We start from the raw sequence: 26697 nt of genomic DNA on the forward strand, positions 1-26697 counted from the left end.
CTTCCTAGGCAGACCTTAGACGAAGGATAGCCAGAAATTCCGTCCCTTGTCCAGAATAAGAGAGGGGAACGATCAGCTGTTGTGCGGGGCCACGACACGTCTGTGACCTCGCAAACCACACATTCATGCTGGTCAGGACCTTTCTTCTGAAGGTGACAAAGAAGAGGTACGTCAAAGTATGAGCAGCGCAAGATTCGAGATACAGATATGACGGCATGCTGATAGCTGTTACCTGTACCGTCTGCGAGCATTCTGGAGATATCGAGTTTCGAAAACTCGCTGGAAGAAATATGTGAAGCAGAGAGGAAGTGCGTCGCCCTGGCGGATGTCATATGTCACAGGAATCAACGCAAGTAATCCCATGCATATGACAAGATGGTCACAGCACCTGTGGCAAACCTGGGCGTTTCGATCACAAAACCACTTACACTTTGAAGTAAACAGCTTCTCTGACTCCGAGACTCATTGTGACACATTATCTAATTCAATAGGGATGATTGAATCCACAGTGCCACAGGTGAGACATGAGGATAACAATGGCATGAGAAGCACCTTAAAAGACCAGTCAAACCAACAAGTGCCTCCTCGACTCCCAACCAAACACTACATCAACTTACAGTTTTTGCCTCACGCTTTCTCGTGAGTGATACTCTGGGCTATTCTGCAAGGCAAAACTGACTGCGCGCTTACCAGCCACTTCAAATTCGCGAATGCGAATTCTCGCATCACACGTTCTGCCGTACTCGAGACCCTGAGTATCGACCATGATCACGCCCTGTAAGACGATGAAAGGTCATACCAACTGGATAAAAGGCGCTCTGCAATTGCCTGGCGGACAACACATCATCACATGTTCCACTGATGGCTCGCTCAGACGATGGAACCTGGAAAGCGGAGCTCAGATAGGCGACGATTGGAGAGATGAGGAGGTGACGGGAGTGAACACCATAGCTTTATCTCCGAACGGGAACACTGTTGTGAGTGGATGCGATGATGGGAAAGTGAGGTTGTGGGACGTCGAGACAGACAAAGTGATAGCCAAATGGACAGGGCACACTAAGTTCGTGCGGTCCGTATGTTGGAGGACAGATGGTGAAGCAGTGCTGAGCGGATCACAAGACGGGACGGCGAGGGTGTGGGATCTCAAGACCGGCGAAACAGTCCTTGGACCAATTGAGACCGGGCACGATAATGTGTGGGCAGTGATCTACTCACCCGACTCGACAAAATTTGCTACGGGAGGATACGGTGACACTGATGGAGTTAATATCTGGGATGCCAAGTCAGGCGACCTGCTCTTTGAACTCCAGCACGATTTCCCAGGTCGTAGCTTGGCATGGACGTCGGATGACAAGAAGATAATCTCTTCATCACATGAGTCAATTAGGATATTCGATACATCAACTGGGCAGGAGATCGCCGTTCTGGAGGGTCACTCACACTTTGTCAACGCCATAAGCTTGTCCCCGAATGACCGCGTCCTTGCGAGCGCATCGTATGATAACACAGTGCGTCTGTGGAATCTCGACACGAACCTCCAAGTCGGTAAACCACTCCAACACAGAGGTTGGGTACAATGTGCAACCTTTTGTGCTGGTGGACAGCTGCTAGTTACTGGTTGCGATGACGAAAAAGTATACGTGTGGGACAGCTATGCCATCCTCCAAAAAGCTGGCCTTGAAGACCTACTGCCTATTACTGAAGTGAGTGCAATTCCCATGGATCTTTGGTAAAGTCTAGCTCACTGACCTCCCACTTGCAGGTCACAGCGCACAATATCCACCCTCGTTCCTCTGCACGCGCCGTCCTCGGTCGCCTTTCTTCACTATTACGCCATTCCCAGTCTTAGCTGTGTCATGTCACCGTAGTACTAGCCCGTGCCAAGGCGAGATGGAAACCCAATCTCAATCAGACATGGGTCGGAAGTTGTTAGCCTCTCTGGGGCAGACCTTGAACAAAGAAAGATAGTCGTTTAAAACGAGCGTATTTGGTCTTTCAGAAATCCCGTCCCTTGTCCTGAATAAAATAAGCTAAGAGACTCGTGGCGGGGACCACGACACTCCCTCGTAATGGCACAGAGCTTCCGAAGGAGAGGTCTACGTCGGAATATGGTTAGGGCGGGATTCAGAATACAGCACGCTGTGACAGCAAGCTGCAGCTTGCGAACATCTGAAGACAACAGATTTGAAAATAGACAGGCTGGAAGAGACATGTGAAGTGAAGAGGAACGGATATACGCCTCCATTCGAATTTTTGCATGTGATCAGGGCAATCCTTTAGGTATAGAAAGGTGTCCATAGCGCCACAGAGTGCTTCATCTGCACAGCAATTAAGGGGTGAAGCGAACAGGACGATAACGCACGGAATACGCACGGTAGTACTGACTTCCTCCAAACGCCCGCCCCGCTGTCTCAGCCTACAATCCTTCTCTCTCATTGGTGATTGGAGCATCACAAGTTGGTCTGACAAAGTGTTTCTAGTGAGTAATAAAACTGATCACTCACTTACCGGCAACTTGAATATCACAAAGATCTCTTGCGAATTTCTGCATTACACGGTAACAAGACCTGCATACAAGGTGCAGAAGCCGTCCTAAGGATCAGAACTAAATTGACTGTCTCACGAGCAATGTCTCATGGACTACCATTGATGTGACTGAAGTGAAAGAAGATAGACGCGAAGACTCACTGGCAACCTTTGGCTTGCAAGACAACCTGCTAGAGTTCAACTTGAAGGATCCCGCTGACCTCATCCCGCATGCTAGTTACGCCTCGAGCGTCGACCATATTTTCCCATGACAGCACGCAGCAGAAAAAGGCGCGAGCGGTTACACGGGCCTTGCCAAATGATGCGAGGCCATTCTAAAGTGATACGAGATGCTGTGTACTATCCTGGCGGAGGACACCTCATTATAGGTTTGTAGGACGGCTCACTCCGACTATGAAACCCATCGCGTTGTCTCCAAGCTTTAAACACATTGAAGTTATCGGGTTGACAGTAGGGAATTCAAACGGCAACAGTATTGCCACAAGCGTAAGTGGTGATGGGACAGTGATGTCGTGGGACGTCAAGGTGGGGATTCGCGAAGGTCATCACCAAATGGACAGGGCAAAGATCAATACATACGGCGATCTAGGTTCTAGGCCAACTTCCAACTAGTGGATATAACGATTGCAAGAAGAAGTGGAATTCTTCTCCGAGTGAACGCTCGCCGCAAGTGACGGATGAAAAGAAGCTTGTCACCGGGTCATGATGTGATCCGATTAGGATATTCGACATGCCTTTTGCGGCTTGCCTAATTAGTTTTGCACTTCCGTTGGCAACCGAGCTGAGTTCCCGGTCACAAAATTTAAAGTCATGATGGAGCTCCGATTACCTACCGTCGAGTTGGCTGTGCCACTGGATTTACTACTGGTATGGGACTGGTTTTGAGAGCCATGTTTTCTCTCCAAAGTCACTTCCTGCACAACGAAACCGTGATTTGTGCAGTCGCCCAGACACCCTAACTTGCATTGCTCCACAGAAATCCCTGCGTCTGCGCCGGATGCTGCCAATTGCTTCCACCACGAAAGATGCCCCACCACGTCCCCGTTTCCTCCAGCTGCGGGAATGTACCAAGTCCGCATATAGGACCATCTGACCTTCGGGGTGTCCTGAAGGAAGGGCTCCACGATCTTGCCCTGTGCCTCGTTACACCTAAACGTTGTGGAGCTGATCAATGATGACATGTCTTTAGGGACCGGTGGAATTTGTTCTGTCGTTCATGTTCCCCAAAGGTCGAGGATGCCCGGCCCAAAATAAACGAATGACATTCATTATAAAGTACACGGTCGGATCATTATCCAACCGTGCGGGCGCAATGCGCATCTGCAAGGGACTTAGGTGTTAGGTCGAGCCTACGCAATGCCGTCTGTTTTGTCGCGGAAATATCTTCCGGATCGTTGTTGTCCCCGCCTCTTTGCGCTTATTCAACGCATATTCTGCTTCCTCGACTCCTTAGTGGTCTCAGCCCATTCCACATTTGTTCGTGAGTCGACAATTACCAGTTCCTCGACACTTTTTGGTGTACTGGCCAGTATCCCTCGCTCTGACCTAGTATGTTTCCTTCCGCAGGAACTTCAAACTCGGCCTCGCCTTCTCGTGCTAAAGTTTGACAAAGGACATGAATGGAAATCAAAAAGCTATTGGGCGAGTGTCGATGGCGCGCATCTCGCGGTCGGTCTGGCCTGGGAGAAGATGCTTATAGTCATGGTGTGTGGAACGGCAGTACGTTAATCACGCCCATTCTCAATTATGATCTAGCTTTCTTTTGACGAAGAGCTTTGTCAGGTTCTGGTGGCTGAACTGATAATATCACTGAGTAACATACAAGATGCCTCGGTATGTAGCCTAATCCTATCATGTTGGCGGGGGGATACTTTGCATGTTCATCGCAGTGCCCCGAACTTATATAGGGTTGATTTCTGAACACGTGACTAACGCGTCGCGATCGGCTTTGTTGATAATGTATATCGGCGTACAAATAAGGTTCAAACTGGGAGTATAAGTATTGCGTGTTTGTCGCTGCAATATCCCTCAGTCAGTCCTGCCGTTACCGTCATCAGCATATCTTCACGACCCCTCCATTTACTCGCCATTATGATCTCTACTACTACCATGACCCGCGCCGCGCGTGTTGTTATGCAAGGCTATCTTACAGCCTCGTTTTTCAAAGAAATCGTCATCGACCGCACTATTCAGGTCCTGTCCGAATCAGAGGAGGTCTCCGTTAGCCTTGTCACGTTCACTGTCTGCTCCTCGACAGCCGTCCTTCTTCTAGCCTCCGCCAAAGCTGCTCGACAATTCCTCAGCGATGATTTCCAACGCGTCCCCGCTCTCAAGGACCATACCGCTGGGCTCGACGCATCTTTTGCTGGAGGCAACACCCTGGACGCTATCTCAACAACTAAGGCTTTTGGAGTAGCAGCTCGGCCATCCTCGTCGTGTGCAGTGATTGAATCAACCGAAACCACCTTTGAGGCTCCCACCAAAGGCTTATCGACGACTGATTCTGACACGACACTCATAGCCCACGATGAGGAGTTCAAGTTGGCCAAGGACGTATTCTTCTGCGACCGTGTCTCAGACGTCGAGTCGCTCACTGACGAAGTCACTTTCTATGAGGTAAGAAGCAGCGTGATTTTTCTGACTTCCGTTTACTAATGCTTGGGTCTATAGGACGACTGCCAGGCTACAGCACACTGCCTTGCAGACAATGAACCGGACCACACCTTGCATGTCGGATACGACCCACAAACCATCGACGACCTAATCAGAAGAATTTCAGCTATTTCTCTCGACGATGTACCCTCTAGTTTATCAACCATTTCTCTCGACAATGTATCCTCTCATTTATCCACTACTTCTCTCGACAATGTACCCTCTCACTTATCAGTCATTTCTCTCGACAATGTAACCTCTCATCTATCCACTCCTTCTCTCGACAATGTAGCCTCTCATTTATCAACCCTTTCCCCGGACAATGTGTCCTCTCATTTATCCACTCTTTCTCTCGACAATGTACCTTCTCATTTCTCTCTCGACAATGTACCCTCCCAACTATCAACTGTTCGACGATATCACACACTACACGACCACGCTATCAACATCCTATCTGATCCATCTCAGCCTCCGAAGCTTCGGCCAAAAAATGATCACACTACCGCCAGCCTACCTGCAACTCTTCCTCTCGACAATGGTTCCCCTCAGTCATCGAAATGTCAGCCCCAACACACTCTAGTACACGACCGCTCTATCGACAACCTAATAAGAATGATGGCAGCTCTTTCTCTCGATGAGGTTCCCTCTCAATTATCGAAACTTCGCCCGCATCACGTTCTACACGACCACGCTATTGACACGCTACCCAATAACACAAAAGTTCTTGCTATCGACGACAACCACGCTATCGACGCTCTTCTGCGAAAACCAAGAGTTCTTACTCTCCACGATAACCACGCTATCCACAACACAGAAGCTCTTACTCTCGACGACAATCACGCTTTCGACGCTCTACCGCAAAAATCAGAAGCTCTTACTCTCGACGACGACCACGCTATCAACATGCTTCCCGAGGACACAGAAGCTCTAAATCTCGACGACAACCACGCTAGCAATGCTCTGCTGCAAAACCCAGACGCTCTTACTACCCTACACGACGACGCTATCGACGATCTACTTCAACAGATGGAAGCCCTTACTCTCGACGATAATCCCCATCATAGTCTCAATCCTCGACACTTACGCCGCAATGCATCTTACTCGACGACACCACCAACACCCTCTTCCGAAATATCAAAGTTCTTACTCACGATAGCTGTTCTTAGTCCTCGGAATTTCAACTACGACTCACCCTACACGACAATGCTATCAACGCCATACATCGACATGTGGAACCTTGTATTCTCGACAATAGTCCCTCACAGTCGTCAAAAATTCGATTACTAGTACATTATCGACATCCTACTAGCCGCTAAACTCCACGCGACGTCTACGAATGGTGAGTAGTCCACCCATATATTCTCACTTCAATTACTAATGTTTCGCTGTTAGAGTCCCATGCAACCAAACACGTCAGACATTGTCTCATCACACACGTCTTCGGTGTCAGAGGTCCCCTACGATCAATCCGATGACCGCCTACTAAGGGCCTCCCTCACTGTCCCCTACGACACGGAGTCATTATCCGTGAGGTCGAAGGCCCCCCGCACATACTACGCACCCAACTTATCGCAAGTCCTCGATGAGTCAAAGGTCCCCTACGACCAAATCTCGACGACGCGCCAAACGACAAAGCGGCCTCCTTCACTGGCTACTGCAACCTGGAAGACGAAGGCCGCAGACCACTATCTCAGAGTCCCGCATATAGTCCGTCTAGCTGACCAACTTGGTCCCTTCGGATTTCCTCCACTACCCACCAACTACCCATATTACAGTTCTTTTGATTTGTTTTCTCCTTCATTGGTACGATCATGGACTCATTTAGTTTATTTACGGGACACATTTCTGCGATCTATGTTTATTTCATTGATATGTCTTATTCCCCTTCATTCATTTTCGTTTATTGAGACTGAGCGCTGAATATAATCCTTTGGCATACGTTCTGGATGGTCTTGAGTTTCAGAACATTCTGTTGCCATCGAAGGCTGGCGGTGGCTTTCGTATTGCAAGATTGAGATTGCTTTGTCGCGATCGCGTCCGAGCGGAAGAGCTGATTCCTCGATCTAGATGTAGTTAAGATAGGATGTCCCCATTCAAAGGTATGCATGATGATACGCACAGGTTATCGATAATCCGGTTTAACCAAGCATCTGAACCGAGAAAGCGCACGATTCCGTAAAGATCAGAAGTCCCCCTCTCCTCGGAAAAAAACTCAATCTCCCGCAAAAAAACCGTGAGCAGAATACGTGCGATCATGTATATTCCCTTAAATTAAAACAAACGAAGTCCATCCCCAACGCTCAATGCTCCTGATCATCACTCCCCGCGCTCAACACCTCCAACGCCCGCCTTCTAGCATCAGCCTGTCCGCGCCCACGCCCACTTGCATAACCAAGACTCATCGCACGCACGCCCACTTCTGCACGCATCGAAGTCCGTCCGAACGCCGCACTCGACGAGGTAGCACTAATTGCAGAGGGAACTGAAGACGATTCGTCTTTTTTTTCGCGTCTTCCAGGTAGTCCACTTATCGCCCAGCTCACTTCCACGGAGCGCTTGATGCTCCAAAGCCAGATGAGCACAAAAACGGGTGTGCTCACTAAGACGTTGAGGACTGGGAAGAGATCAGGGTAACGTGTGGGTGGCGTCACTGTAAGCTCGAGCAGGTGGAGGAGGATTATTGCTGTATGCACCACCTGAGATCAATTTTTGTCAGCTGGGAGCGAACACTACACAAGAAGCGTTTCATACGGAAGAGACGAGTCCTACGAAAGATTCATAGTGTAGTTTGAACGGATTATGCCCGATCAGTCGGTTCCACAGAAGAAGCATCGCAAGGTATTGGGGTCCTAAACCGTCTTTTTTAAGTAAGGGCCACATGCTATCGGTGAAAAGCACACCTGTTAGCATTTACGCTGGCAGAAGAGTACACTACTTACCTGAAGAGACCAACATTGTTGCCCAAAGTTCCCCATAAGAATACGTCGTCAGTAGGTGCAGCACCCGACAGCAGGAGTGTGAGAGGTAGCAGAGGAACAAGAATAGTCTTCTCATGCACCTGGAACGAGAAAAGGAAGAACGAGATGGAACAGGTTAGGAGTGCATACGGCAAGAGCGGCAGAATTGGTGTTGGAGGGCTAGCGTGTACTATCGCAGAAGACCCATTTGCGGAGTCGTTTTTAATATCCGTCTGCAGCTGGGTCTTGTAGCCACCGAAAATTAGCGCGACCACAGCAGGCAGGAACCCAAGAGCGGTAAGTCCAGTAGAGGCTTTGATAAGAACACCTTCTCGACCAGCAAATAGCTGCTTCCACTTCACTAACACGTTGGTAAAGCACCAAAAGTTGGCAACTTTGTCTTCGAAGAGGCCACGCCCGAACGGAAATATACGAATGATAGGTGCAGCAATAGTGGAGAGAGGGGAGAAGGGAGGGAGGAAGGGCGCGAACATGATGATGAAAGCTAATGTGGTCGTCAGAGCCAGGCGGAGAAACAGGCTAGTACTGGAATATATTTAGTTTGTCTGGAATGGTCCTACAGCTGCGACAGACTTACCCGTGGACTGGGCCTAGATAAATGCATTTTCCAATCAAGTAAGAGCCGATCGCAGGTGCGTAATAAAGAGCCATCTGTTTGAAACCTAAACTCAGGACGAAGAATATAGCTCCAAGGAGATCATATCCAGCTGCAAAGGCATTGATCGCGAGTAGTGTCAAACCTGATGAAAACACTGGTCAGAATCAGAAACACTAGCGATCAGGAGAAACCTGCCTAGCATGACGGAGTTGTATTGGAAATGACCAAAATCGATCAATAGAAGGGCTGGATGGAACAATACTGTGAGCAGCGCAGCATGCTACTCACAATCCAATGATAAATATATGGAGCTCTTGTGACAAGGGTTTGACTAACGTACTCGTTTCCTTGATGATCGCGTGCCCTGCCATGCGCGTACAAACGTATACAATGCCGGAACATAAATTAGCATATCAAGGGCAAGCACGGTGGTTCGCATGAACAGCTTGCTTCCTGCGGTCTCTATGCCGCGAGATGCCTGCAGCGTGAACCATGAAGATTCGATTAATGACCCACTGAGAAACAATATAACTGAAGATAAGCGAATTGAAGTCTACTTGGCAGACTTACATTTTTCCACATAGCCACGATACATAAGCAGTCAGAGGAGGATAGTCAAGACCCCAGTACTGCAAGTCATACGTGTACCATTCCCTAACGGGGAGGTGTACGGTAAGCTCCATCCAATGTCGCTGGGCTTCATAATCGCCGAATATGGGTGGTGTATCGTGGCCTGTAAAACGCATTGACATTAAAGTATGCGCGCAGTGATTCTACGCACCCGAATATGTTCCAAGTCCGATGCACCATTTCACCAAGGTAGATGTGGCGATAGCTGAAGGAACCACCCAGTTCTTCATATTATTTCGATGCATCCACCTCAACCACCGCCTTCCAGCCCCGACAGTTCCCTGATCGTCCTCAAGTATTCTCTTATCAACCGTGGATGATGCCCCAGCTGCGGTTCTTTCGTGTTCCATAAGAGCGGTGAAGCTAAGTCGGTTGTTCTTCCTGCTATTGGGGAAGACAGAGCCCACTGAAGATGCGGACATGGGAGATACACCTCTGTTCAACCATTCGTCTCCTGACGACGTATCGACCCGAAGCCAATGAAGACTTTGTGACGTTTGCAGGAGATGTCGGCGGGGAATGGGGGCAATAATTTCCGAGTGGTCAGTTTCGGAGCTGTGCAACAGACATAAGCACTGTTCAAGCCTGTAAGGATGATATGTACCCGATGCTTTTCATGCTGGCATTAGAGCCACGATTTCGGAGGGTGGAAGGCCGCATATGCTTGGACGGACCACTTTTAAAGTGAGAAAGCGAATTCAACGAAGTCGTACGATCCCGCGAGTGTCGTTGGCGTCGTTCCACTGGCAGTTCTCTGGTCATGACATCAGACGCTTCGTCCATGCTGAGCATGGTGCTTGTTGAGCACGTTGCTGCCGACAGTGCTCACGCCACGTATAAGTGGTCAGTGCAAGCGTGTAGCACGGGGTAATTAACCGGCAGCTCCGGCAGCTGGTGCGGCTCTACCGTTTAGGCTTCCCGCTTCGTTCATCTTACCAAATGGACAGTGAACCAACTGAACAGTCACTAACCGTCCGACAATCACCACTCCACTAACAAGTTGCTTCTCAGATCTGATCTCTTCTCAAGACTTTCATATACGCATTCAAATCTGGATTTCAGGACACGTAGGCTTGTTCACTACCTGGTACGAGGCCAAATACTGCCGAAGCATATTATAAAGGGTACGAAATTTAAACGCATGTGACAACTCGCAATACTATGTAGTACTGGCCCGGCTCGAGAAAGTCGGGGTGATAGAAAAACAGCCAGAAATGACCTCTATCACCCTGCCACACAATCTCTCAATAGCGACTCATCTTTCGACGCACTAACACAGCATCGACTCGCCGATGGCTAGCCAGCCTCAAATATGTCCACTTTACGTCGCGTATCGTCACACCGCAAACCAGCACCCGCCTCCGTATTGAACCGCAATGACTCACTATTATTGTGCACAACTTTGGAATCCTCACTCGATTTTCGTAAGTCGGGCCTGCTCTGACATTGAATATAAAATACCAATAGGCTTAGCATAAATTTTCTTGTTCGATCCAGATTCGAACACAGAGCAAGGGACATTGCGTGGTCAAGGAATACAATTCGAAATAGAACATTGTCGCATCGTAATAAATATCATAGTCCTACAGTGGGCATCGAGGGTGCCCTTAATGAAAACGGCAATGACAGGAATCTAAACCAGGTCGCTCATTTGGTGTGCGGTCTTGGCTGAGTTGTCGAGATACTTTGTTGGCCAGTAGAAGATGTATGTGGAAATACCAATCAACAGTGGCAGGGAGTCGAAGAGGTAGAAGTAGACTTGTCAGGGGACCGTCAGACCAAGCACCTCAATTTTCGTATTCCGACACTCACTTTCGTGTATGAGGAAATAGCCATTCTTACCTTGAACAAGCTCAGCGACACGATAATTGCAGCGAATCTATATCATGCAACACCAGTGAAGATGGACGATGGAACGTGGACGGGACCCACCATGAACGCTATTGACGAAAACATCAATATCCGAAGAATCGGCCCCCATGGCTCCTGACGGGGCAGAATACCGTCTCGAAGGATGCTACGCCATGCAAGCACAACCAAAAATATGAAGAACGCAAAGGAGAATGCCTGTACGGCTATTCCTGCAATCAGTATGTTCGATCCCAGCTTGTCGGTTGTCGCATTTTTTGACACTTGCAGACCAGCACCTCCACCCTGTATAAAGTCGCAATTAGTATTTCGTGTGATGAAGACAAACAATTAAATTTCAAACCTGTATGAGGAATGCCGTGATATCGCTGATCACGAAGTACCTGGTGACTCTCTCTGGTTTTATCCAAGAGTAGCGTTTGTCTACGCAGTTGACAATGAAACGCCCGTATAAGATGTAATTGAAGGCGAAGAATGCGGCCGGCGTTAACAAGGTGTAGAATTCTTGGGCCATAAAAATCAGGGAAGAATTTGGATACATCGCCATGGGTATGCGCATAAAAAGGCCAATAGACATGACTGATCCACCAGTAAACATGTATTTTGAGGGGGGAAGTCAGAACTTACAGGTTGAACCTATAGGGAGACAAAGTCCCCACCATGCTTTGTTCATGAATAAGCGCGTGAACAGGCAAAGGCTGGCGGAGAAGTACAGCCCGCCGGCCACGGCCGCTGCGACTTTGTTTGGGTTGTATTCTGAATAGAATGAATTAGATGCAATGCGAAATATGATACTTCGCGGACTGACGGAATACTATAGAGACTATTGTCGGCGCTTCGACACTGATCGTGCTGTTGTCACTCGCTATTGTATTTAATTATCAACTTGTTCAACAAACATTAAAAAATCACCGACCTGCCCTCACTGCGCTGATGAGGAAGGCAGCGATGATCAGAATGTTCATAGACTGCATGCTACTTATGACCGGAAGCTTGGGTGTGTATTCAGGAGGCTCTGATCGACAAAAGGTGGTATGTCGAGATGCAGCAGCTCTCGATGGTTGTATATACCCAAGATGTGATCCGGTGTCGAATCTCGATAAACCTCCGCGAAGAAGCGAAGGTACTAGTAACTGCGAGTGTCAAAGTCCCCATGGCTGCAACCTGTGAAAGGTCTTATAGTGTTTTAAGTGGTACGGTGAGCCGCCAGCGCAGTACGCTACCTTGGGCCATACAACACCTGGCAAGTTGTAACAACTGGATGCGAGTTTGAAATTTTGAATAGAGACTTGGTACCTAATAACCTATAGCTGACCGCAGCGAGTCCCTGACAGCGAAAATTCGAAATTGCATATTCCCCGTGACTCCCACAATTAGTGGGAGAAGCCTTGGTTTTGTCTGACGCAAACGTCCGCACCTTTGGATGGTCGCGTGGTTGGAGGTGAAGATGAGAAAAATCAATATAGGTTCTGTGATGGTGACTACTAATGATGAGAGTGAGAGATAAATAGAAGCGAAGAGGTTATTAAGGTGGAGAGAGGAGAGCTTTAAAGAAAACGTATCGACAAGGTTCTAACAAGTGTAGATTCGTTGATCCCGAAAAAGCCGCTTCAGAAGTATGGAAAGCCAGACACGCGCTCCTTTAGTCAGCGTCACGCGTCGACAAGAGGTAACAGGACTTCGTACACCTTTGAGTCATCGAGTGAATCGGATTTCTGCTACCAAAACTTTGGAACGTGCACGAGCCTCGGTCGTAACCTGATGCCAGCCAAAGCGTCAAAAATTCAAACCCAGCCTGTTTCACCGGTCTACCACACTTCTGTTTATCAACGGCTTGGCTCATTGAACGGACTGTTCACCAGTCTACCATGCGATTGTGATGGACTAGTTGTACGTCAGATTTCTCGGATTTCTGGCGTTTCAGGATGCGTTTGGACCGTATGGCGATTGTTCCAACTTAAGGATCCCACCCACATACATCCCCTCCAACGCCGGACTGTCGCAAAACCAGGCTTTCTGCTGGCATGTACAGCTACACGATGTTATTTCAAAACCGTCAATGTGAATTTCTATACATCTATGCTCTACACACAAGCTGTAACTAACGATATATTAGTCTAAGGAGCGTTACAGCCAATACCCAGTATGCGTAATGCACATCGCATACGAATGCTCTTGATGCTTTCAATAGTATTCTTCCAGTCCATGATATGCATCCATGTAGGGGTTAAACCCCCACATATTCGAACTTGGATACATGTTCGAACTTGGATACATGTTGAAACTTGGATACATATTTCCTAGCATCATCGAGTTTCCCCATTGTCCGTAATTAGGTGCGCGACTCCTGTGGTTGGCATGATCTTGAGCGCAAATCACAGCCAGAAAGGTGAACGCTACCTTAGGTCCGAGGGATAATATGAATCGTATGGATCCATTGATAGGAGATGCCTTGGCACGTACTTGCCATAAGGTCCGTGTCCGCCCCAGCTCATTGGATAGGACGCCATCTCCCTGACTTGCTCAGGCGTTCTTTCCTCCTTGGCGAATAGATTGAAATATGGTTCGCCTCTTGTCACGTAGACATCTGGCGAGGATATTAGTTTCCTGAGCTCCCGCCTCTCTAGGATCTTCCAATCTTCCACTGCATCAGTGCAATCGACAAGCCATATCTCCGCCCCTTCAAAGCCTTTCATAGCACCAAATTCACGCCCAGCACCATCAATGGTACAGTTCAGCGTAAGGGTCTTGTCTCCTTCGTGGACTCTTCCTGTTTCCCGCAGTTGTTTGCTAAGCTGCAAGCGTTCTCCTTTGAACGATTCATCTAGGTAGAACAAGGACATATGCGGAAATGAACGGTTCGTGGCCACTATCTTGTTCGTCTTCTCGAGGTGTTCTACAACGCGATCGTGTAGAGCCATGAGTTCCTTTGATTTGGCAACGACGATGGACAATGAGCTAAGAAAGTTGTTTCCAACCTCCATGGACTCAAACTGCACGGGAATCTTTTTGGTGCTCATAGGCACCAACTGAAATAAGGCGGGGCGATACGGACACGAGAAAGTGGCAAGGGTAATGTGAGGGTCGAAGCGGGGGTATGATCTCGAGCGAAATGCACTCGGGCGAGGGAGCATCGGGTGGGAGGATGTCGAGTGGGATGATTGGGCGTGGGATGACTGGGAACGGGATGATTGGGCATGGGATGATCGGGAGTGGGTGCTTGACTTTTCGTTCCTTGATTTATCGTCCTTTGACTTATCGTTCTTTGATTTGTCGTCCTTGGATTTAGCGTCCTTTGATTTATCGTCCTTTGATTTAGCGTCCTTTGGTTTAGCGTCCTTTGGTTTAGCGTCCTTTGGTTTAGCGCCCTTTGGTGCGTCATCCTTGGGTTTGTCGCGCTTTGGTTTATCAGGCCTTGGGCGGAATTGCATCAGATGGCGTAGTGCCTCAGAATGCGGTCCCGGGGGAACAAGCCACAGAGAAAATTCTAGGCGACAAATTTGGTCGACAGTCCTGCCCGATGGCCAAAAAACCACTCACTGTAATCCATTGTGTGTTGTAGCTCAACTTATTGTCTGGAAGGACGACGGCAAGATTGTTGCTCAGGTTTCTCGATGCTGGAACTACGCTTTAAATTTCGGGAGTCAGGTCAGTGAGTGGTTAATGCCATCAGCGGGCCAACGCAAACTCGTTAGCAAGGCGATAGCTTTGTATAAGAACTGTCTTCTTTCTATTGGTCTGCCTACGGGAGACTATGGAGATAGTGTTATTAAGTGAGGACTAGAGCCGCATAATCATACGAATCTAAACAATTTTCCTATCAGAACACCCAAAGAAGCAACGATCAAAGAACGTCATGTCTTCCTCCAGTGATAGCTTATCTATACGCACAGGAAGGCTGCCACAATATGAATATGACTGGTGCTAGTGCCAACTGCCACAAAATTGCCAGGTCGGCCGGTAAGTAACTTCTTTTAAGGTCAAAATCATCTGTAACACCATACTCCGCCCGCTGTGCGACATGATGTATGAGAGATAACTACATAACCACGTACATGCGCCACCTAGCCAGTCCACTTGGCAGTTGTCGTGGTTTGTAGGCGTATAAGTAACGGGCTATAGTTCTTGTTCAAGATGAAAACCAAATTGCGGGGTCCTCGTTTCCCGATAGGTTCCTTCTCTGGTCCAACTTACCTTTACATGAAGACCTCAGTAGCGCTTCGTAAACATGGCCGCGGTGATGAGGACTATCCAAGGCACAAAAGACAGCGAGATATGATATTTCTGCTGTTATTCTTAGATCTTACGAGTTTCTACTGGAGCAAAGTTGAAGTGTGTGTAATCCTCAACTACAACTGACCAACAGTGATGAAGATATTTCAAGAGAGCAAGATCCGTCTATCTACACAATATTGGGGTGTCTTGGCGGGAGAGCTGTAGCTTGCTGGCATTGCACGATTTTGGAGGTTGGACGCTCCTTTTGATCAAAAGGAGCTAGAAGGTAAATTCAATGAAGACGAAGGAGTCATATGATTCTGTATGTCGGCGGCGTTCCGCTGGTAGTTCTCTGACCATTGAAATCAGATATTTCATCTGTACTGAGCGCTGCCAGCTGAGGCCATTATGATGTTGCATGCAAGTACTTATAAGTACTAAGTTCGTACCGGGCGGCTCCGAGTCGGCGCCGCGGCCTCCGAATTGGCAAAATGTGTGTGTACCGTGACTTCAGTTACGCCCAAACTACGTTTTGCCTCCGTTTGCTAAGTGCTTCAAGTGTGGACCAATATTCAAGCTGGTGCGCCACGGAGTCCCAGGATACTTGCAGCCCAAGCAGTGAGTGAACCACGTTGACCGTACAAACTCTTAATTATAAGGAACGGCTGTCATTCATCTACCACTGTGATTCACACCCAAGACCGCAGATCGGTGACTGCTCGTAATATCTAGCACTTTTACGCCAAACATCAGTATTCACTCGAGAAGCTCACAGCGATCAATCCTCCCAAGTTGGAACAAAACGATTGAATATTCAACTCGGAAGACGAGAAATTGAATACGGTTCACTCATCTAATCATCGGATCATCATGATGGTGAAGTATAGCTGTGGATATCTAACTAGTAGTAGATGACTTGGTGGCTCCAGCAAGCGGTTCGAATTATATATGGGACACATCTCGAAGATACACTTAAGCCGAGATTATTCTCGTGGCTGTCGTCGTTCTTGACAGCCATTAGAATGTGGTGTACGGCTACACACTGTTACGCCGAATCAAGTTAGCCAAGGTGAACTTCCATTCGTCCTATGGTTTCATGCAAGTTGTATCTGACGATACTTAGTCAAGGAGCACGTTACAGCCAACACCCATAGATACATTGATGGCATATCGCGTATGAATACTCTAGTCCCTCGATGCTTTCAAATCCAACGTTGCCCATATGCATCGACGTATGTCTGCCTCCTCGTACATGTACACATGTTGCCTCGGAATCTAGGGTCTACGCCCTGTGCGTGACGACATCTATGAACCCTATGATTATGATGATCACGAGTGCAAAATACAGCCAGGAAGGTGTACGCTACCTTGGGTCTGGGGGGTAATATGGTGCCATTGGTAGGACAGGATTTGGTTCGAAGAAGAAAGGTCCGCGTCCGCCCAACCTCGGAGGACGGGGTTCCGTTGGTACGACAGGAAAATGATTTGGCCTGTGAAAGGAAGGTTTGTTTCTTGAAATGTAGGTACCAGGTGGATTGAGTATTTGTCTTTCCAGGACTTTCCAGTCTCCCACTGCACCGGTGCAGTCAACGAGCCATATTTCCGTCCCATGAAAGCCTTTCATGGCGCGAAATTGAGGCGCGGCACCATCTAGGGCACAGTTCAACGCAACGTCCGTGATGTTGCCTTTTCGTTCGTAGATTCTTCCCGATTGACGCAGCGCGTTGCCAAGTTGCAGCCGTTCTCCCCAGAAGGCTTCATCCAGGTAGAACAAGGACATGCGTGGAAATGAACGACTCGTGGGATGTACCTTGTTTACTCCCTGGAGGTGTTTGTTCACCTTCTCAAGGTGTCTCACGACGAGATCGTGTAAATTCATGAGTTCACGAGATTTGGAAACGACGATGGATAGTGAGCTGAGATAATTATTTCCAATCTTTATCGACTGAAAATACACGGGAGCAGGGTTGACATTGGAAGGCAGAAATTGACATAGGCTGGGGCGATACAGGCACGAGAAGGTGGCGAGGGTAATGTGAGGGTCAAAGCGGGGGTATGATCTGTACGAGTGAGTGCTTGACCTATAATGTTGTGGTCGGTAATCCATTAAATGGCGTAGTGCGCCAGACTGCGGTTCCGAGGGAACAAGCCACAGAGCATATCCTAGGTGATACATTAGATCTACAGTCCTGCCCGACGAACCAAAGACTTCTCACCCATTATGTGTCGTAGTTGTGGAGAAGGAGGACAACAGAATATCATTCAAGTTTGTTAATGACGCAACTAAGCTTCAAATCCAAGAAGCCAGGTCAGTGGGTGAGTATTGCTATCAGTGGTGAATATGAGCTCGTCAGCAGAGAGATGGTGATATTGGGTGAGGACCACAGCTGCGAAGCCATACGTTCTTATACAAATTTCCATCAGGTCACACAAAAAAGGAACAACCCAAGAACCGTCATGATATCTTCCTCCGCTGATTGCTTACCGGCATGCACAGGGAAGACCTGCCACAACACCGCTAGGTCAGTAAGTGATAGGAAGGGGCCAACCTACTCCGTTTGAGGTCGAAAAGTATACTCCGCTGTGTGGCATGATCGATCAGAGTTATCCAGCTATATCCGTGTAATCTGGCCAGCTCTGCGTCCTTCGTTGGTCGTCGGATCTCGTAGGCTGATCGAAGCCGTATAGGTAACGACCCACATAGCGCTTGTCACCGGCGGAATACTCGCAAGCCCCCCGATTTTGGACAAGTTTCCTCTCTGGTCAAACCTACCCTCTATGTCATCGATGTAGAATTTCCGCTGAAGCGAGCACCATCCTGGTAGGACCAGCAAGAATCCTTTTGCGCTCCTTGGATCCTCAAAGAGTAAGATAATAAGGTCAGTCCAGGCTACTTATATTATCATTGGACTACTGCGTGCCTGGCGGAGAGGCACCTACTCAACTGCTGAATCTTGGCTAAATTTCATCTTTCCTAAAATGAGTTACGCCAGTGACCGCTGGTGACCGGTATTGCATGGCACCCACCTTACCTAACTATGTTTCAGACACCGCGCACCCCAGTTCGGTGAGGACCCATGAGACCGATGCCTTCGATTTAGCGACATGGAAAAATGGGCAGTCCGATGTCACCGTTTCTTCACTTCTCAGGCTAAAGTAAGTATGGGCTGCTGTGGGTCCCCGCCTGTTTTATCCAATTCTTTCTGGCGAATTACCAGTCCTCATTTGCATAGATTATTTTCAGCACTGGTTCTCTGCTGCACTTCCACTGTTATATGGAACATACCGCCCCTGCATGCGCTGGCAATACTTGTTTGCAGTACTAACCGAAATCAGCACTTGAAGCATCTGATCTCACTGTCTGCTGATGTTGATACCTCGGCCGCTCGGCGGCGAAAGTGGGACGTTGGCCGGACTATGTAGCAGTCTAGCAGATTGCTATCTGAAAAAAGAACCACCGTTGGTACAGTACCGTAATTATAAGTTAACACACATACCAGGGGAAAAAATGGTCTGGCGAGGCTCGAGCCTCCATTGTAAGCGAGCGGGACCCTGCAGGACCTTTGATGCTACTGATTCGTGGTCACGTGCAGATGAAACGCGTACTATTGAGTCTAAATTTAGGCTGCTCCTGCTCTCCGTGACCAACAACCGCTCAGATTCGTGATTTCGTTGTCGCAACACAAGTGATACACAAATCGTGTCAAGAGCTCAAGAGCTGGCCTAGGTCCTATTCTGAATGCTTCCTCAGTTCAATGTATGCAGACTTTGGGTGGAAGTACAACTACAGTACGTGCTCCTGCAAATCACGCGGAAATTGCACAGCTGCAGAACAGTCTGACATGACCACTTACTTAGCCTGTTCTTATCAACCTGACGAACGTGACCTGCCATGAAAGACACGACTATAATCAGAAAATGACCCCTCATTTGTCGCCAATTGGCAATGGTGCTGTAATTCAAGTCGTCACAATATTGATTCTCCCAATATCGCGATTTTTTGTGCTAGTGCCGCAGGATTGCGACACCTCAAAAGTCACCATAATATCCAGAGCGACTGTCATAATGAAGCGAGGATACTTGAACACATAGAATGCAAGGACCTGTGTTGCAGAGGCTGTTGGTTCAGAATCTGGTGGGCCATCAGTGATCACACAAGAAATTCAAAGACAAGGATAGCAACGGAGAGTGGTATGTCGCTATTATTGATGCTATCGCCTGCTGTAGATCCATTTTGTTGTAGCCTATATTCAGGTGGACGAGCCGCACACGCTGAACGTAGTACGATCGGCCCCCATCAACGTCCCAAACCTCTCTGAGCACTACTCAAAGAAATGAATAGCCCCAGATATATCACGAACCTCGGTTTCCCAAAAGAGATATCAGTAGCCGGCATCGGGGAACCGATAAGGTGCTATGATATGCGCGTCGCATTGCGTATGTTCAATCAGTTTTCCAGTCGAAAGGAGATCAAAGAAAGGAAAAAACAGGCCGGTCCTTCTACAATCATAGAGATCTGCACAAAGTCAGAGATTGTGGAGACTCGCCCCCAGTTGATGATCATAGCGATCAAGAAGGGGAGGCATCATCAGTCGCCGATAGGCAAACTCGGGGAAAGATGCGACCGCCAGTGCGCAGCTCAGTGAGGCAATGCAAGTGGACGAAACGGGCGAGACGTCACAAGAACAAGGCTCAGACTAGCCGACCGGCCCCTCCATCACCGACGAACAACTTGGCCTTCAATCCCGCCGATTATCCTTCCCATACCCCTTCATTCCTTGCACGTACGAGACTCCCACACTCCAACAGCGTATTCTTTTTCACCTCCCTCAAAAACTCCATGTACATGACCCCCTCTTTCGATGAAGGCGACTCCGATCACGAGACTCTGTGGCTTTCCAAAATTGCCGGTGGGCGAGAATATTATCCGAACCTATTCCCTCTCCCTCATGCCGGATGAAAGGGAAGCTGCGTTGGAGGCGCAAAAGCTAGCCAAGAGGACAAGGCAGCGAAGGTGGTGCACGTGAATCACACCTTGCCTGCTGAAGAGCCAGTGATCGAAGTTATATTCCCTCCGCAACCCCAGAAGCGGACGCAAGTGGAAGAGGCTCGTCTCTACCTTTCACCTCGTGTAGTGGGCACAGGTAATCATTCAGTTGTGTATGAGGCAGAGTGGGAGATTCCCCGTGACCTCGTTGTCGAGCCTTGTATGTGCCAGACTTGTGGGGTGGATGACGTCAGCAGCTCCAGAAGTCCGAGGACCAGGGAGGAGTTCCATTACCAAGTATTTTAGGAGTGCTTTTCCTGAATAAAGGCTCAAGAAAAACTCGAGTGTCTCCTCCAGAATCCAGACATATGGTCTGAAGCCAATGACAGGCCACATTGCTATCGAGAGGCATCAGCTTCGAGAAGTTGTGTAGTAACACAGGCAAACTGTCCGAGGCTGCTCCCGGTTCGGTGTCATCAGATTCGTCTGTCTTTATATCATCCGAAATAACTGATGTCAATTTGGACACACAAGATCTAGAGCCTGGAGACAGGGTCGAGCAAGGAGCTCCTGATGTCGAGAAGACGGTAGACAGGAAGCAAGCGCACAGAGATCCACCCCAAGGAAGGAAGGGATGAAATGTGAAGAGAAACTAGGCAGGTCGATGAAGACGAAGAAAAAGCGTATGAAGAACATAGTGAGGAAGATTTATTCACCATCCAACCTCTCAGTGCCGCCCGCATAGCAGCTTACTCAGGGATAGGTCTTCATCAACGCTACTGCGAAGTGGCACTATCCCTCGGGAATGTCATGTGAGCACGGGTCCAGAGTTTGTTCCACGCACCGCGAGACTCCGTGTTGCGGCAAAGCTATCAGTTCAGCACGACCGCCATCTTGCTCGAGAAGCAAAAAACTATCAGTCATTCCCCGACCGCTTCTGACACTGGGATGGGTGTGACATCTTCCCCCCTCTGCATGATGCTGTCCCCATCGGAGCACACGGTCCACAATTCTACGGGTATTACACACCTGATGATCCGAATGACGGAACAAAGCGTCCTACATATCTGAATCCGATGTTACTCCTGGAGCACTGTGGCCGCGAGATCAATTCGAATGAGTCGTGCCTGGACAATATGGAAGAGTGTGGCGTCGCTTGTGTTGCAGTTTCATCATGCGGGGTGTTTGCATGAGTCATTTGCAGCACGGAACATTATGCGGCAATGAGGCAATCCAATGGAGTGGACGATCCAGCGGCCGCACTTGGGTAAGAGCTTCTACCTGATAGATTTTGGCAGATCGAAGAAATTGGACAGCTCGAAGGACAGGGTGAGCGAGGAAGGAGAGGCTCTGCAATCGTTCAACCATCTTTCTCGTCATCGAACTGAAAAACAGGTCAGGAAGTTCGGAAACGGTGCTCCGTTCTGTCAAACGATCTTTTGTTAGTCTCCTGAAGGCAGACCATTGACATATAGTTGTTCCACCTTTATTATGACGTTCACTGGAACATCACTATATGTCCATACATCACAAACTTGAAGTAGCAAGCCGTCTTCCGACATGGCCGAATCACCACTCAGCTTGGGTGCCTCATTGCCATACCATCCGACGCTGCTTGATGTATCATTCTCGAATCTCTATTGTGCTGCTGCGCAGACTCACCCGTGGTCCCGGACGTCAGTGATCTATTTGAAATTGACCCATGATCACGTGATAATAAAGAATGTTGTTAACACCCTTTGTTAATGGTTTCGTATTTCAGTGATTCGACTGCTCTCTCCTTTCCTCCACCTCAAGCCTCTCTCTAACGTTTTCGTGACTATCGACCAGAAGATTCAAGAGCGCTATACGCATCAAAAGCTTGAGAACTCGCTTTCAATAACCCCTAGCTGCCGAGCCCCCTCCACCGTATCTAGGTGCAACTACCAGTGCATGACCTTCTGCAAATCACATCCAGAACAGCCAGACGCGTGACCGACCAATTGCAATCAAACAGTCATCCCATATCAATCTGATCCAGATTCGCGAATATAGAAGTGGTGAGGCGAGACTATTTAGGAAATGATTTAATTCTTATGATTGACGCCCAGACCCGCAGGGCTATTTAAGAGCTATCGATAGTCGCGATATTGGTACTCGCTCTTCTGCTTCTGAGTCTTTGTCCAACTTTCTCGACGTCTCTCAGCGAGTGCCGCAGACCCTAAGATCACCATCCCATTTAGAGCCACTCTATCGGATACTACCATGAATCGGGGGTTCTTGAAAACCAAAAAGGCCAAACGACGTATCGCAAAGGCTGTAGATTCGGAATCTACCAAGGGAGCACCACACAAGAATTCCAAAGACAAGTCTAAACAAGGAGAACGGTACGTCCCTATAATTGATGCCATCGCACGCTATAGATCCATTTTGTTGCAGCTTAGATATACAAACACGAGCCGAACACGCTGATTTCAGTACGATTGACCCCCATAAACTTCCCAAGTCTGTCCAAGAACAAAATGACAGCGACATTCATTCCGTTGGATATGGCAAGAAGCGTATGATCTTCCGCCTCTGGCCTCGTGATCCCAAAGGACTAGCCATCAAGCCATCTCCATTGAGGGGCAAGGAGGCTGGCAACGGAATTGATTTGTGGGGCGCGACACTCTACGACTTCTACCATGTTCGACGTCTCCCAAACGTCCAAAACTTTATCACCAACTCCTCAGGAAGCAGACTTGCGAAATGGATGCGCCAGAATGGTGAGCTCATAGCTCAGGATGAGCTCTTTTGGGCCGATAAGGAGGAGGATCCCAAAGAGATACCAGTAGCCGATATCGGGGAACTGATAACGTGCTATGATACACGCGTCAATTTGGGTACACTTGATCAGTATTCCAGTCGTAAGGAGATAAGAGAGAAGGCGAATTCAGGCTTGTTAGGTTCAAGCTACATAGCAGAAATCGAAGATGGAGGAGATTCGATCCCTCCGGCCAGTGATCAAGCCGATAATACAGGTAGGGATCGAGAAGACGAGGCGGTACAAGTTGCTAATGATGATGCAGATGAAGATTCGGACGAAGATTCGGAAGATTTGGAAGAAGATTTGGAAGAAGATGCAGACGAAAATTCAGACGAAAACTCAGACGAAGATTCAGACGGAAATTCAGGCAAAGATTCAGACGAAGATACGACCGCTAGCGTGCAGCTCAATGAAGCCATGCAAATGGACGAAGCAGGCCAAACATCACCAGAAAAAGGCGCGGATCAACCGAAAGTTCAAGCTGCCGCACCACTGCCAACCATCAACTCGCCCTTCCATCCCGACCATTATCCCTCCCCACACCCCTTCATCCCTTGCACGCACGACGATAATCCAACACTCCAACAGCGGATTCCTTTACATCTTCTCCCTCAAAAGCTCTATGTTCACGATCCTTGGAACAAATTATCCATCGATGAGGGCGATACCGATTACCAGACTCCATGGCTTTCCAAAGTTGCCAAGCGAGACATCGTCCGAACCTATTCCCTCTCCCTTTCACCTGAAGGCAAAGAAAAGGCGTTGAAGGAGCAGAAACTCGTCGAGATAGCGGAAGAAGAAGCCACAAAGGAAGAGAGCTTGTTGCACATCTTCCCCTCTGACAAGGAGGGACCAACGGAAGATCCGTTGATCGCAGTTATACTCCCTCCGCGACCTCGGAAGAGAACGCAAGTTGAAGAAGCTCATCTTTACCTTTCATCTCGCGCAATGGGCACTGGCAATCATTCAGTTGTGCACAGCGTGGAGTGGGAGCTTCCGCGTGATGTTTTTATAGAGACTCGTATGTGCAGAGCTTGTGTGGAGTTGGACGCCCGTCAACAGCTCCAGAAGTTGAAGGACGACGGTAAATGGGAAGAACTCCTGAAAAATATCAAGGGGAAACCTGAAGAAACGCCAGAGGCCAGCCCCGATGTTGCCTCCGGAACAGATCTCTCGCAATCCTCTGGTGCGAAGCGAACGGTTGGTTATGTTACCGTCGAAGAGCGCCAGCTTCCAGCGGTGACTGGGGCATTCATCAGACAAGAGGATCTAGAAAGCGAAAAGGCCGCCGATGCTAAGTTTTTCGCTGCGCCGATGCCAACTTTGGGCGGTGATCCTCCCTCGGATACTGCAGCGGAAGCAGGGGGTACCGAAACTGATGTCAAAATGGACGTCGTTGACGGGCAGGATCTGGAATCCGGAGCCAAAGTTGAGCAGGAGGAAGCGCCTGACGTTGAAATGAAAGTGGACGAATCCAAGGAACCGAGCGCGCTGGGGTCTGCCTCAAGGGAGGATAAGGGGAAAGGCGAAGAAGTACCAGAGGAAAGCGATGGAGATGAAGAAGAAGAAGAAGAAGAAGAAGAATTATTCACCATCGAACCCCCTAGGGTCGTCCGCATGCCATCTTACACTGGACCGTGTCTTCGCATCTACACTAATGTGAAGTGGCGAGGCCCTACAGAAGCATGCGGACACGGCGGGGGACTGGGCTCGGGGGCCGTCCCACGCACCGCAACGCTCAGGGTCGTTGCGAAACTCTCGATCGAACATGACCTCCACCTCGCTCGAGAGGCAAGCAACTATCAATCGTTCCCCGACCACTTCTTCCAACACTGGAACGGATATAACGTCATGCCCCCTCTGCACGATCCTGTCCCCGTCGGGGCGCTCTGCCCGCAGTTCTACGGGTATTACACACCCGATGATCCAAGTGACGGCACGGGTCGTCCTGATTATCTGAGTCCGATATTACTCCTGGAGTACTGTGGCCAGGAGATTAATCCAGATGAGTTGTGTCTGGATGACAGGCAAGAGTGCGCGTCTCTTGTCTTCCGCTTTCATCATGCGGGGTGGTTGCACGAGTCATTCGCAGCGCGGAACATCCTGTGGCAGCAGGGCAAGCCAACGGAATGGCCAATCCTGCGGCCGCACTCGAGTAAGAGCTTCCGCCTGATAGACTTTGGCAGATCGAAGAAGTTGGATAAAGCAATTACCAGGGCGAACGAGGAAGAAACAGCTTCGCGCTTGCTCCACTTGTTCCATCACGCGGGAATGCAATAAAAAGTAGAAATGTTTTTTTCTTGTCACTCTACTGCTTTGTAACTGTAACTGTGACTGTAACTGGCATCAATCGTCTGCGAATCGAATGTTATTTTCACATAGATCACAAAGTGACAACGAAAACTGGATCAGTTAATGTCATTCCCTTCTATCACTTGCTCGCCGTCTTCCGAAAATTTCACGTTGTTCTGTAGACAACTGTCAGGTCACTGAGTTATAATGTAACATCTGATTTACTCACAGGGTCAGACGATGACTTCCCAACATATTTCGTGTGGTCTAGCATATAGGTTAGCCAACAAATGCTTCAGCATGCTAAATAAAAGTCTTACATCCATACGCAACTAAATCGCCTGAAGGATTGGTAAAGTCTACGCGAGTATAGGCCAAGGATTTCCCTAGTGTAGTGAGCTCGCTGAGCTTTACAGCAGAAGTTGTATCACTCACCCATGGCAGTAAGTGTGGCTCGGGCATGAAGGGTATCGCCCGTCCTGCCCGCAGGTCGTACGAAGGATGCACCGATATCGGTTGAAACACCGGTCATATAGTGACCTTTGCTTGCAACAGCAAGCGAGCCAAGGGTATCAGTCAGCGAGAGGATCAGGCCGCCGTGCACGGTCTAGCTTGGTGCGTCAATGAATAGGATACCAAGAGAAACCTAGATGCGCACCCCGACTCTATTTACTACACGGAGATAAGCACTGGTGAAAGTTGGAGAGAAAGCACGTACAGTTAGAAGGTTCTATCTTGAGCGAAAAATCAACCGTTCCGGGGACCGCGCGGTGAATAACGAGCTGAAAGACCCGGTCAGTACCCGGAGGCAGATTGGGAGGGTATACTGACATTCGGAAAACACTGCGCATCATGTCCTAGCTATTGTATTCAGCGACGCGCGATCACAAGAGCCTGGTGGGAATACCTTTGTTGTCTATGAATGATTTCCACACCTTGCATAATTGCCTTTATGAGAAAGCACAAGCAAATCGTATGAAAGACATACTCTCCGGGTAAATCTCAAGGATGCAGACATTGCCTTTCCGAATCGTCCGAGAAGCAGTACAAGTTTCCCACTGAGAGAGAAGGAGGTTGTTTAATTCTAAAGCTCTTGCCAAACAATGGCCGGCATCCTCCTGCCGAGGCGCAGCCACTCGTTGAA

At 48.7% G+C, this 26697-nt stretch overlaps 8 protein-coding genes across 8 annotated transcripts; 3 read left to right on the top strand and 5 right to left on the bottom strand.

Moving 5' to 3' along the window:
- Positions 1–4488: 4488 nt before the first annotated feature.
- Positions 4489–5506, top strand: DEU56DRAFT_541327 (uncharacterized protein). Its single transcript, XM_041346714.1, has one exon. The coding sequence runs from the start codon at positions 4639–4641 to the stop codon at positions 5200–5202; it is 564 nt and encodes a 187-aa protein (XP_041205029.1). The 5' UTR covers positions 4489–4638; the 3' UTR covers positions 5203–5506.
- A 139-nt stretch (positions 5507–5645) lies between these two features.
- DEU56DRAFT_822384 (uncharacterized protein) lies at positions 5646–6795 on the top strand. Its single transcript, XM_041354150.1, has 2 exons — positions 5646–6538; positions 6592–6795. Exon 1 carries the CDS (start codon positions 5812–5814, stop codon positions 6484–6486), a length of 675 nt encoding a protein of 224 aa, XP_041205030.1. The 5' UTR covers positions 5646–5811; the 3' UTR covers positions 6487–6538; positions 6592–6795.
- A 216-nt stretch (positions 6796–7011) lies between these two features.
- On the bottom strand, positions 7012–10266 carry DEU56DRAFT_822389 (glycosyltransferase family 57 protein). The gene is made up of 10 exons (XM_041354151.1): positions 10010–10266; positions 9557–9960; positions 9346–9508; positions 9116–9290; positions 8971–9055; positions 8755–8917; positions 8139–8702; positions 7951–8080; positions 7319–7895; positions 7012–7262 (listed from the first exon to the last, which is right to left on the bottom strand). The coding sequence occupies exons 1-9, from the start codon at positions 10195–10197 to the stop codon at positions 7500–7502; spliced, it is 2268 nt and encodes a 755-aa protein (XP_041205031.1). The 5' UTR covers positions 10198–10266; the 3' UTR covers positions 7012–7262; positions 7319–7499.
- Positions 10267–11038: 772 nt separating this feature from the next.
- Positions 11039–12107, bottom strand: DEU56DRAFT_742893 (RTA1 like protein-domain-containing protein; the record flags this gene model as incomplete). The annotated part of the gene is made up of 6 exons (XM_041348974.1): positions 11039–11163; positions 11218–11284; positions 11338–11559; positions 11618–11853; positions 11902–12030; positions 12083–12107. Coding segments are annotated over 6 exons (804 nt in total), but the record flags the coding sequence as incomplete, so codon positions are not given.
- Positions 12108–13883: 1776 nt separating this feature from the next.
- DEU56DRAFT_718645 (uncharacterized protein) lies at positions 13884–14402 on the bottom strand (the record flags this gene model as incomplete). Its single annotated transcript, XM_041347642.1, has 1 exon — positions 13884–14402. A coding segment is annotated over one exon (519 nt), but the record flags the coding sequence as incomplete, so codon positions are not given.
- A 2624-nt stretch (positions 14403–17026) lies between these two features.
- DEU56DRAFT_715464 (2',3'-cyclic-nucleotide 3'-phosphodiesterase) lies at positions 17027–17656 on the bottom strand (the record flags this gene model as incomplete). Its single annotated transcript, XM_041347578.1, has 1 exon — positions 17027–17656. A coding segment is annotated over one exon (630 nt), but the record flags the coding sequence as incomplete, so codon positions are not given.
- Positions 17657–23018: 5362 nt separating this feature from the next.
- Positions 23019–25541, top strand: DEU56DRAFT_742871 (uncharacterized protein; the record flags this gene model as incomplete). Its single annotated transcript, XM_041348972.1, has 3 exons — positions 23019–23361; positions 23743–24315; positions 24727–25541. The coding sequence occupies 3 exons, from the start codon at positions 23019–23021 to the stop codon at positions 25539–25541; spliced, it is 1731 nt and encodes a 576-aa protein (XP_041205035.1).
- A 108-nt stretch (positions 25542–25649) lies between these two features.
- DEU56DRAFT_973924 (thioesterase thiol ester dehydrase-isomerase) lies at positions 25650–26637 on the bottom strand. Its single transcript, XM_041359530.1, has 9 exons — positions 26542–26637; positions 26461–26488; positions 26385–26410; positions 26272–26335; positions 26212–26225; positions 25989–26160; positions 25874–25939; positions 25783–25820; positions 25650–25729 (listed from the first exon to the last, which is right to left on the bottom strand). The coding sequence occupies exons 1-9, from the start codon at positions 26569–26571 to the stop codon at positions 25670–25672; spliced, it is 498 nt and encodes a 165-aa protein (XP_041205036.1). The 5' UTR covers positions 26572–26637; the 3' UTR covers positions 25650–25669.
- Positions 26638–26697: the final 60 nt, after the last annotated feature.

The sequence above is a fragment of the Suillus clintonianus genome (assembly GCF_016758775.1).
Source record: "Suillus clintonianus strain FC179 chromosome Unknown DEU56scaffold_78, whole genome shotgun sequence".
Taxonomy (NCBI): domain Eukaryota; kingdom Fungi; phylum Basidiomycota; class Agaricomycetes; order Boletales; family Suillaceae; genus Suillus; species Suillus clintonianus.